Source organism: Notechis scutatus, chromosome 3, assembly GCF_049901735.1.
Source record: "Notechis scutatus isolate UNSWTSFEM ecotype Mainland chromosome 3, rNotScu1.2, whole genome shotgun sequence".
Taxonomy (NCBI): Eukaryota; Metazoa; Chordata; class Lepidosauria; order Squamata; family Elapidae; genus Notechis; species Notechis scutatus.
The window spans coordinates 88809265-88820804 of record NC_142011.1 but is presented as its reverse complement, the minus strand read 5'-3'; the positions used below and the strand labels follow the sequence as shown (position 1 = coordinate 88820804).

The 11540-nt window shown below is 37.8% G+C and overlaps 1 protein-coding gene across 3 annotated transcripts in view; it reads right to left on the bottom strand.

Annotated features, from left to right (window-relative positions):
- Window positions 1–8982: 8982 nt before the first annotated feature.
- Window positions 8983–11540, bottom strand: part of LOC113414762 (putative oxidoreductase ZK1290.5) — a 74274-nt gene continuing 71716 nt past the window's right edge. For 2 of the 3 annotated variants that reach the window (XM_026671780.2, XM_026671779.2), the window contains one exon: window positions 8983–9565. Coding sequence is in view for 1 of the 3 variants with exons in the window: in XM_026671779.2 (XP_026527564.2) it covers window positions 9464–9565 (102 nt within the window). In the remaining 2 variants the exon portion in view is untranslated. The remainder of the gene's footprint in view (window positions 9566–11540) is intronic. The other variant, XM_087960739.1, reaches the window with a different exon arrangement.

Below are 11540 nucleotides of genomic sequence, written 5' to 3'. Positions count from 1 at the left end.
GTTTCCCGTTATCTAGTTTTAGGTCTTATGTGGAGAATAGATTGCATCATGTTTATACAGAAAAAAAAATAAAAACTCCAGAGTTCACTAATATTTTAATCAACACTAGTTAATAATATTACAATTCCCCTTTCCAAATATCTCTACATGATAAATCCTTTATCAAATGTTTGTTTGTATGCTCTGGTCACAAGCTGAGGAACATGAATGCATTACAGCAGAGTACCAGATTTTTTTAAAAAAAATGACAACCAGACACCTCATACCCTCCTTGTTCCCAAGTTCCTGCTAACAATTATTTTACAGATATTCCTTGGCTTACAACCTGAGTTGAGCCCAAAATTTTTGTTGCTAAGGAAGACATTTGTTGAGTGAGTTTTGCCCCATTTTACAAACTTTATTGCCACATTTGTTAAGTGAATCGCTTGTTAAGTTGTTAAGTTAGCAACACGGTTGTTAAGTCAGTCTGGCTTCCCCATTGACTTTGCTTGTCAGAAGGTCATAAAAGGTAATCACATGATCCTGGAATACTGCAACCGTCATAAATATGAATCATTAGCCAAGCATCTGAATTTTGATCACATGACCATGGGTATGTTGCAATGGTTGTAAGTTTGGAAAATGATCATAAGTCAGTACTATTGAAACTTCCAATGGTCATTAAATGAACTGTTGTAAGTGGAGAACTACTTGCATTTATTAGATTTTTATCCCCACCTTTATTACAAGTAACTCAGGCAACAAACTTAAATATGCTTTCCTTCTATTTTCTGGTCAATAACACACCTGTAAGGTGGATTGGGTTGAGGTAAAGTGACTGCCCCAAAGTCACCCAACCAGCTTTTGTGCCTAAGACAAGACTAGAACTCCCTGTCTCCTGGTTTCTAGGCCAGCACCTTAATCACTTAACCACCTTACCAAACTGATTTTGAAATAGAAAGCTTGCCCAGAATATTGTAAAAAACAACAACAACAACAGCAGTTCATGAGCTGTAAATAAAACCATTTCATTTTAATGATTTACAGCCCTGATTTGTGAGGCAAGTAGTTTAACAGGGAAGTTGCAGGAAATGACTGTGTGTCTTCACAAGCCTTCCTTTCCCTCTGAAACCAGGGAGAAGGCATGATAGATGTTTGTATCCTGGTGGACATGTACATGATCAAAGATGCTTCATGGCAGAAGTTTATCCCAGTTTGGTATGTGGAATTGTAAGTGAGAGGTCCCCAGTTTCCCCATGTTAAGCAATAAATGAAGACAACTTTGCTGTGAAAGTTCACTCGTTTATTGTACAAATTCAGTGATATGTTCTGAGGGTACCCAGTGGAGGGATGGAGGGGCCACATATGGCGGGTGGTGGGATTCAAATATTTTTGCCACCGGTTCTGTGGATGCACGATCCCGGTTGCTTCAGCAGCTGCCTTGCAGCACTATTCTGTGCTGTGCAAAGCAGCTGCGCTTCAAATTCAGCGGATAAAGGTGAGTATGGGAGCCCAGGAGGGCGGGTGGGCCCAACAGCAAAGCAGCGGAGAGAACCGGTTCTGTCTCCACTGCTCATCGCTGCTACCGGCTCACCAGAACCGGGCTGAACTGGTAGAATACCACCACTGACATATGGCCCATGGCCTGCGTATCCCTATGGTTAGCCATAACAATTGTTTACCAGCTGTAATGGTTGGGTTCCTACCACACTCTAAGCTCAAACCAGATACATTTAGCATGATCCATGGGCTTTTTCCACAAACTCTTAATCAAAACAAGTTATAGTGTGATGATTTGGGCTAAGCATAGCTTGACAACTCAATGAATGAGCCACACTGCTTCTGAATGACAAAATGGAAACTTGTCAGGAGAACAGGTGGTGGCATTCTCCCCTTTCCCAAGCCAAACTTATTTATGGTTTGAAGCCCAGGAAGATGGCTGTTGCATGGATTCCCTTTCCTCCTGTGAAAATATTCTGTTCTTTCCTCTTATGCAACCTCCTGAGAACTAGAATCACCTCTAACATGTAAGGACATGCTAGAGTTTTTATTCAGGATGTTCGGTGTTTTATTGTTTCTCTCCACGTTCAACTAAGGCATGTGGGAACACTGCCATCCTCTCACTACTCTAAACTGGAGAAACCCACTTCTTTCCAGGGAAAGGAAAGCCTAGCCATATCTGTAACACATTATCTGTAGGCAAGGATTGGATACAATCTGCCTTCTATCCCTTTTCCCTCTTTCTATTTTGTGGAAATGGGTTTCCAGTAGACAGATGCTGACAATGTCTACATCAGATGCACAAGAGAGTTGTTACCTTCAGCAACTTGGGTTCAAAGCATGAGATAAGAGCAGCAGACTGACTTCTTAATAGGAAAGGAACCACGCTAGTCTACAGTAATCAGATCAAATCAAATCAAGTTTATTAATCAAAGATCAGAGACCAAAAAATCAGGTTCTAGTGGTATCTTTTCTGATTAGCTTCTCCTGTGAACTGTTTCTCTATTGACTTTGCATAAAGTGAGCTTTGCCTCACCAAACTGCTTGTTAATGCAATTTGTTAGTCACAAAAGTTGCTACCAGTTTTCCCTTTTGAAATAAAAGACAGTGTCGTTAAGGAAATCCTGTCTCCTTAATTCATAGTCAGGCTGTTCTTTCTTGTATACAACATTCACAAAAACTTCCTGGTAAAGGACTGAATGTTGTCATTTAGAGAATACAGGCATTGTTATTCCGAGTTCAGTCCTGAGCATCTCTTGCTTCCTGGGTGGGTGGATACAAGAAGTCTCTGTTTTAGGATGCGGAAGAACTGTTATCAGTCAAATCAGACATTATTTTATTGTCATAATCTCTTCATAAGAAGGTGAAATCACAGCTGCCAGTTCTTTAGTTTGTTTTGGCCTTCATGTGCAATATTTCTTCCCAAGAACTTATGATGCAATGTATTAATGTAGTATATATGAGGATCCAAGCAGTGTGGCCTTTTGCAATTGAACAGGTGGAGATTTTTTTCAGCGCTCAGATTTTATAAGTGCCAGCCAAGATTTTTGGTATGCCACTCAGTGTGCCATGGCCAGTTCATGCCACAACCTTTCAATTTCAGTTTCTGATACTTTGTGATCTTTTCCAATTCTTTGTCTTCTACTATCTCTTGGTATTGCCACATCCATTATCTACGTATTTTTCTTTTGAACCACATTAAATCTAGTGTGTTGTGAGTCAAGATGTTATCAGTCTGTATCCAGAAATCCCACAATATTTTTACCTGCTTATTTTTGACTACCTTTACAACTTTCTGTTCCCACTAATTTCTCTTTACTGGTAATATTTACATTTGTTCCAGTGAATCATTTGGTGACTGTGTTATGTCATTGTTTATAATCAGTTTGTGTGATCTTCTTGCAGAAGCTGAGTATATAATTTACTTTTTTTTCTGCTTCTTTGCACAACCTGCACTTTGAATCATTTGATTCAGTTCTGAGCCTGATTGCATTAGTTTGAATAACTTGCTATTGAGCAGTCAAAATGTAAGCCTTCAGTTTCTTTTTTTAATATTCCAATAGTAAGCCATTGTCATATTTTATAGCACTTAGGAATAGCACTTAGACTAGTTCCTAGCACTGTCAAACTCCTGGCCCACAGGCTAGATGTGTCATGCACTGGCCAGGCCTATGCCCGGTTTAGTGAAGGGAAAAAGTCCTGTTATGTCTTGTGATGCCACCATGACATGAGTTTGACACCTCTGACTTATATACCACCTCACACCTCTGACTTATATACTACCTCACAATGCTTTACAGCCCTCTCTAAGCAGTTTACAGAGTCAGCATAGTGCCCCCAACATTTTACCAACCTTGAAAGGATGGAAGGCTGAATCAACCTTGAGCCCGGTGAGATTCGAACTGCCAAATTGCAGGCAGCTGGCAGGCAGCAGAAGTAGCCTGCAGTACTACATTCTAACCACAAAAGATTGAGGAAAAATTGGATAAATACGAGCTCTAGTGATTTATCCAATTTTTCCTCAATCTTTTGTAAAGATCGACCATTTAATGTTTTTCTGTGCCAGCACCATTGTTTGTATTACATTATTTCAATATTCACTTTTTGTTAAATTTCAGTTTTTAACTTGGTCAATGCTTGTTCTTGTCTATCTTTTACATAATCAGCCCATGCACACTTATCAGCTTTGATAGTTCGTTTGACCTGAAATGAACCTCTGCCTCCATTTCTATGGGGCAGATATAATCACTACAGGGATGTAATGCATAGTGAATTGTCATCAATTTTCTTGTTTCTAGAGCTCAATTTTCCCAGCTATTGCTGTTATTTGTTGCTTTATGATTTCCAAAGCTTCAATTTTGGTGCTAAACCAATACTTTTGATTAGTTTATGTATTTGTTTGTGTAGATTCTTACATTCTTCCATTGTTCATCTTTCATGATTTTTAAATTACTTGCAGCTGATCTTAATTTTTTTTTACCTTGGCCTCCAATCTGATTTTCCATGTTGGGATTGAATATGATTATTATTTATTAACTTGTACACTGTCCAAGTTACTCTGGAAGCCTCATACAATCAATGAAATAAATTTCATAAATTACGAGACCCTTAAGAACCCTTCCTTCCTATTTTTAACACATGCAATATAAAATCTGAAAGTAAAAGGATCATTTGTAAGCATAAGGTTGTTTTGTGTTTTGTTCAGATGTCATTTGTTCTAGAAAACTTTTATCAAGAATAAGTTATTGGTGCTTTAAATAAATGGACCGGCTGGTTGATTCTGCTATAAATAATTTTATCTAGGTTATTAGATAGTAACATACACACACTCACACACATGTATATGTTACTATCTCATACATACATACATACATACATACATACATACATACATACATACATACAAGATTGCCTAAAAGAAACTGTCATCTTTTTGTTTGGAGTGAGAAACAAAACTCCTAACCACAGGACAGTAATATCATAAAACTGATTCAGACAGAAATTCCGGTTTTGTTAAATGGGTCGACCCATCTTGACAGTTAAAACTGATCTCAAAGCAAAACTTTTAGAGTTGAGTGGGGTTTTTTGGGTGTGCTAACAGTTTCAATTGTTCCATGCCTCTTTGCGAATGACCACAATATACCCTCACTCTTTTTGAGATTAGCAGAAAATGCGACCCAGACAAGAGAACCGTTATTCTCCAACTGTCAGAGAAGGGAAGAAAAATGAACCTGAAGACGGTCTTTGCAACCACCACACAATCAGAAACTGCACATTTTGCTACAGAGTAAACAGAAACACAAAGAAGCAGAAGATATCCCTTTCTTTGGAACCCTGGGCTCAACGTACCATATATGAAGGAGGGATTAATATATCCAAATAATATATCCCATAATTGAGAGATGTGGTGTCTCAAGATATCTTATAATCAAATATAAAAGTTTCATTTATAGAAAATATTTTAACCCTGTGAATAAAGACAAAAAAGTCCCCTGTCTTGTGGGACTTAAGGAGAAAAGAAAGTAGGCATACATTGCTTCTGAAAATATGTTATTCACAAACTTAAAAAACAAACTCCCCAAAAGAGAAAAAATATAAGAAACAAAGCAAAACTAAACAAGACATTAAAAAGTGCATTTAAAAAACATAGGTTGTCCCACTTGGTTGAATACGCTATTTTACACACACATACATACACACAAAATTGCTTCTGCAAAAAACAATATATTGACCACATTTTGTCCCAAATAGATAGTCCTCAACTTATGACAATTCAGCCCAAATTTCTGTTCTAAGTGAGACAGTTGTTAAATGAGTTTTGCCCCATTTTACAACCTTTTTGCCACAGTTGTTAAGTGAATCACTGAGTTGGTAACATAGTTGTTAAGTGAATTTGGCTTCCCCATTGACTTTGTTAGGTCACAAAAGGGGAACTGCGTGACACTGCAACCGTCATGAGTCGGTTGCCAAGGGTCTGAATTTTGAATTTTGACTGTAGGGATACTGCAATGGTCACAAGTGTGAAAAATGGTCACACGTCACTTTTTTCAGTCATCGTCCTAACTTTGAACAGTCACTAAATGAATGGTTGTGAGGATTGCCTGCATACACAATTTGGTGCCCTTGAGCACTAATGTGCTGAAGCACTCCTCATGATGTGGTGCCTGGCTGATTCTCTGCTTCAGCTAGATTACATAATTTTTAGATCGTTTTAATAAGTAAATAAAAAAGCACCAAGCCTCTTGCATCATCTCTATTTACAAAATTTCTTCTCAGCACTATATAAGTACACAAAAGATTTACTAGGTACATAATATTAGTTTTCCCCATCCAACCAGAGGTAATCCTAGGTTGCATCAGTGGTAGTATAATCTATAGATCAAAAGGGAGGTTATAGATCAAGAGGTGTGTGTGTGTTACTCCCCTCTGCCTTGAATCATACTGGAACACCATGTCTATATTTGGAGCCATTGACAATTTGAAATATATCCATAGAACAGCATCTAAGATAATAAAGGGCTTGGATTTTTTAAAAAAACCTTATGTAGAACAGTTCGAAGCATTGGGTAAATTTATGTTTATATCTGCAGAGAGATTTGACAGCTGCCTTTAAATATCTGAACCACAGTCACGTAGAAGATGAGATGGAAGTGTTCAGAATTGTGCCACAGGCAGAAACAATGGGTTTAAATTACAAGGAAGCAAAGTAGATTTTAGTTAGGCATCAAGAAAAGTTTTCTAACAGAGCTGTTCAACAATGTAAAGTGACTTTGGATGAAATAAAGACTGCTGTTTGCTGGAGATGTTTACGTGGCATTTGGATAGCCATCGATTGATGGTCTTTGTGGATTCCTGTCCTGGGCAGGCAATTAGAGTAGATGATGTCCAAGCTTTCTTCCAATCCTTATATTCTATTATTCCACCAGACTAGCAGATTGGCATCTACATCTGGGTTCTTCTATGCGCTACAAAGAATATGGTTGCACTACAGAATTCAGAAACAAAGATATTCCCAATAACATAAAGTACATATAGTTGCTCCAGGCAGAAGGCAAATGGGGTTGAATATCTTTGTTCTTGAAGACATGAAAATAGTGCAAGGGGGAGACCTATGGAAATACTTAATGCGATCCATTTGTTTTCGTCTTTAGTGAAGTTATAAAGGTACTGAAAAAAGTGACTCAACAACCAGTCCTCATACGTATGACTATTGCAGCAAGCCTGAGGTCACGTGATCAACATTCAGACACTTGGATAACAGATAACAGATAATCAGAGTTGGAAGGGACCTTATAGGTCATCTAGTCCAACTCCCACCCCCGCCCAAGCGGGAGACCGTATATCATTTCTGACAGATGGGAGTCCAATCTCTTCTTGAAAGTCTCAAGTGATGGCGCTCCCACAACTTCCGAGGGCAAGCTGTTCCATTGGTTGATTGTTCTCACTGTCAGAAAGTTTCTCCTTATTTCCAGGTTGAATCTCTCCCTGTTCAGTTTCCATCCATTATTCCTTGTCTGGCCTTCGGGTGCTTTAGAAAATAGCTTGACCCCTTCCTCTCTGTGGCAGCCCCTCAAATATTGGAAGACTGCTATCATGTCTCCCCTGGTCCTTCTCTTCATTAGACTAGCCAAGCCCAGTTCCTGACAATCAGCAAGATGGTTGTGGCATCCCAAAGTCACATGCAATTTTTAACCTTCCCATCCAACAAGCAAAGTCATTGAGGAAAGCTGGACTTGCTTAGACAGTTGGCTCACTTAAGCACGGTGATTTGTTTAAACAACCGTAGCAAAAGCAGTCATAAAATTGGGCATGACTCACTTAGTGACCCCCTTGCTTAGTGATGGAAGTTTGGGTTCCATTTGTGGTTAGTAAATTGAGGACTATCTGTATGCCCATCCATCCTTACCACTTTCCTTTTTTTCCAGTAAGCTGAAGTTTTGCAAAATACTGTTGTGATTGATGTCTAGTAAGAATAGCCAAGCAGAATAAATGGGAGCCAGGAAAAGAAGTCCCATTCATTCCACTATGAAATAGTTTGTGAAAAAAAGAACAAAGCACCTTTTCAAATTCTTTGTATCTCTAATTCTGTGATATCACAATGCACATATAATAGGGGAGGGGCTTGCATCACACTGCTTGTGCTGTTCAGCCCCCTACACTCAGATGGTGTTTGACTTTGCATCATTGTGGATTTTCTACCTCATCCAGTTACACTGACCAGCAATTGTACTGGTAGCCTCCACTTTCTCTCTGGTTTTTTAAACGTTTATTCCCCCAAAGCAGCCTTCCATAACCTAGCACCCTTCAGCTGTATTGAGGGATGCAACATACACTCCCCAAATAGCATAAAGATTAAAAAATGTTCAAAAAAGCTGTTCCTGGTGAACATGCCTTTGGATGGCATATTTCAACTCTGTATAAACACCCTTTGTGGAGGGAAAATTCCAGGACTTTGGAACAATTCAGAACTTTGAATGATACAATTCAGGAAGAGAAATGTGTATCTATAGACCACAGCAGAATCTCCTATGCCAGCTTGCAGTATTATAGTACAATATTATCTATGTATAGTTACTGTATATGAAAGTTAAAATACAAAATGCAATCATTAGCAAAATGACAGCATGTTCACAAAAAGATCTCTAGCACTCAAGAATAATCACACCCATGCTTACTACAGCATACAATTATACTACAGAGTTGATCAGTTCTATATACTTTGTTCAAATTTGGCATTAAAGTATCAAGATCTGAATCTTGAAGTTAGAACTATAACAAAATATCAGTGGACATGGGTGCTTCTTAAGGGGCTATCACATGGAACATTGGGGGTGTAGTATTTCAACTACAAGATCCCTAATCTAATTGTCCCCTGGTCCAAAAAAGTTGCAGTATAGCCATTGTTAATATCTGAAAACTTGTAGCAAGTATTTTTTCACAAACTGCCTTGATAAGTACCTGCTCCTCACAACAGTTTTGATTAAAATGAATCTTCCCAGAACATTGGTTTGAACTTGTTTATTGACAAGAAAATGGACTGCAATTGTGTTAATTTATGGTTCTAAACTCATTTGGTTACCTCCATGCAAAAAAAGAGTAGCTAAACAAAATATTAATCAGACATTAATATTAATTAACTACATTAATTTTCATTACCATGCCAATTCCAAACTCCAAATTGTCTCACATATGGCCAAAACCAACAGGGCTCCAGCTGAGTTAAGTTTAGCAATGACTTTTTAAAAATTCAGTTCTAGTTAGGCTCAAGAGTAATTTACAACTTCCCGAAAAGTCCTTTAGTGAGAGCTTGGAAATGGGAACATTCCAGACAGTAGCCTAATAATTGGTTAATATGGAAAGATAGGTTTGTGCAAAAAGTACTTAAGTTGCATTAGCTATGAATGCATTAAGTAAATAGCAGAGACAAGCTTGGGGGAATCCAGAAGTCATCATGTTCTCAGCCACTCTGTAACCACTCCATGGGTTATCCCTTCCATAATGGATAAGTTAGATAGACCAACTTTCTATTGACGTTCATGGAGTCAAGCAATTCCATATCTTCTTTTGCAAGCCTAAAATCAAAGACCTGGAAAGCAATAATGAAAGAATAAATTCAATGCATTATATTAAATGTTTTTTTTTACAATCAATCCACTGCACAATCAATTTTTCTTCTGCATATAAACTAGTATTACTTGTATTGGAGAGATAGGTGTTTTTCCTTCAAGCTTGGATATAGAAGTCTGTGAGGAAAATTGCTGCTGTTCCTTGGTAGGTAGACCTATCATACTTTCATCTCCAGAAAATAGATTCCCCTCCCCCCTCCTTTGTACTGTTTCAAAAACCTGCAAAATGAATTTGATCAGAGATCATAGCAAGATGAAAGAACTGTTCATTTCTGAGGAAACAAAACCTTACATAGTTTTTCAAGTGTCTTAAAAGGCTGTCATGTCCAAAATTCAGTGGTCAGGAACCCTGACTGCCCATTAGAAGAAACACTCAAATTTACTTAAAATACATTTTTGTTTAGGCATTATGAGAGCTTAAATAATATTTCAAGTTATAAAGCATCATTGAACCCCATTGGTATACTACCCTTTTCATATTGTCACTATTATGGTATTTTTATATTTGAATGGTATCAAATACAGTATGTAAAATGAAATAAATTCATTTATTACAGAAGACAGGTTTTCCAAATATATTGCTGTTATATTAATTGAATCTGACAGTTATCTATAAAAACAAAAGAAACAGAAATTCTTAGAAGGAGAAATCATTCAAGTGAATGTTTTGTCCTAATTAAACTCTCCTGTAAGAGCTGGCTGTTAAAGAGATTTCTCTCTGGTCCTGAACAGTAGTTCATCAAATGGGAAACAGAGCCTTAAAAATAAGATAAAACAACTGAAAACTAAATGTCCATCAATCTTTCAAATAAAATGGCAGAGAAACGACTATTCAAAACAAAACAGAATAGTTCCAAAAATGTTCCATTAAAAAAGGATACATGATAAAAATGGATGAAATGACAAGTTGTGCCAGCTGAATGCAACTTTTACCACCTGAAATCTTCCAAGATATTGTGATTCAGATGCAAACATTACATCAAAGAAATGTTATGTTTTTTTGTTAATCTTGCCAAGGTGGCATGTAGCCAGCTGATACTTCCAACTTCTCCCTTCAACCAGGGGTGGGATTCAAATTTTTAACAACCGGTTCTGTGGGCATGGCTTAGGTAGTGGGCGTGGCTTGGTGGTCATGTGACTCTTGGTGGTCATGTTATTGGCTGGATGTGGCCAACTCAACATCACTCACATCGAGGCACACATCTCCTCGCCTGGCCTCTTCATGACTGTGGGGATGCTGCAATAGTCGTAAGTGTGAAAAATGGTCATAAGTCACTTTTTTCAGTACCATTGTAACTTTGAATGGTCACTCCACACAAGCAAAGTACCAGCAAAGGAGAAGAAAAACTCCAGAGAAGTTCCTGAGACAGGAAGTCTAGTCCTACCAAGAATGTAACAAGGGTTAATGGAGAGGCAGTTTCTGTAAGCAACATCAGAATGTTTCCTTCCTGCCTTCTTTACAGGATTAGGCCAGTAATTTCTTCTAACAACTGGTTAACAACCGAACTGCTTAGAATGTTAACAACCAGTTCTAGCAAATAGATGCAAACTGTAGAATCCCCACCCCTACCTTCAACTCAAATTGCATCATCTGAATATTGTTTTTTCAAATAGCTTATTAGGGATTGACACTTAATTCTCTGCCTTCTTAAATAACCTCAGCCTACAATCCAAATGAAGCTGTTTGAAAATGGAATAAAAGCAATGCAACTTCAAAACTAAAAGGCTGCAATTTGCTTTTCAAATCACAAAAACAAATGAAGCCTTTGCCATAGAAGATTATTTCAATATAAGTTTATGGCAGCAAAATTACTATATGCACCAAGAGGGAAGGTTTCAATACTACCCACTGAGGAGGACTAGTTTGTGGAATTGACAGATCTTTCTGAGATGGATAAACTAACTTCTTTAATTAGAGAAAAGGCACTATTTACA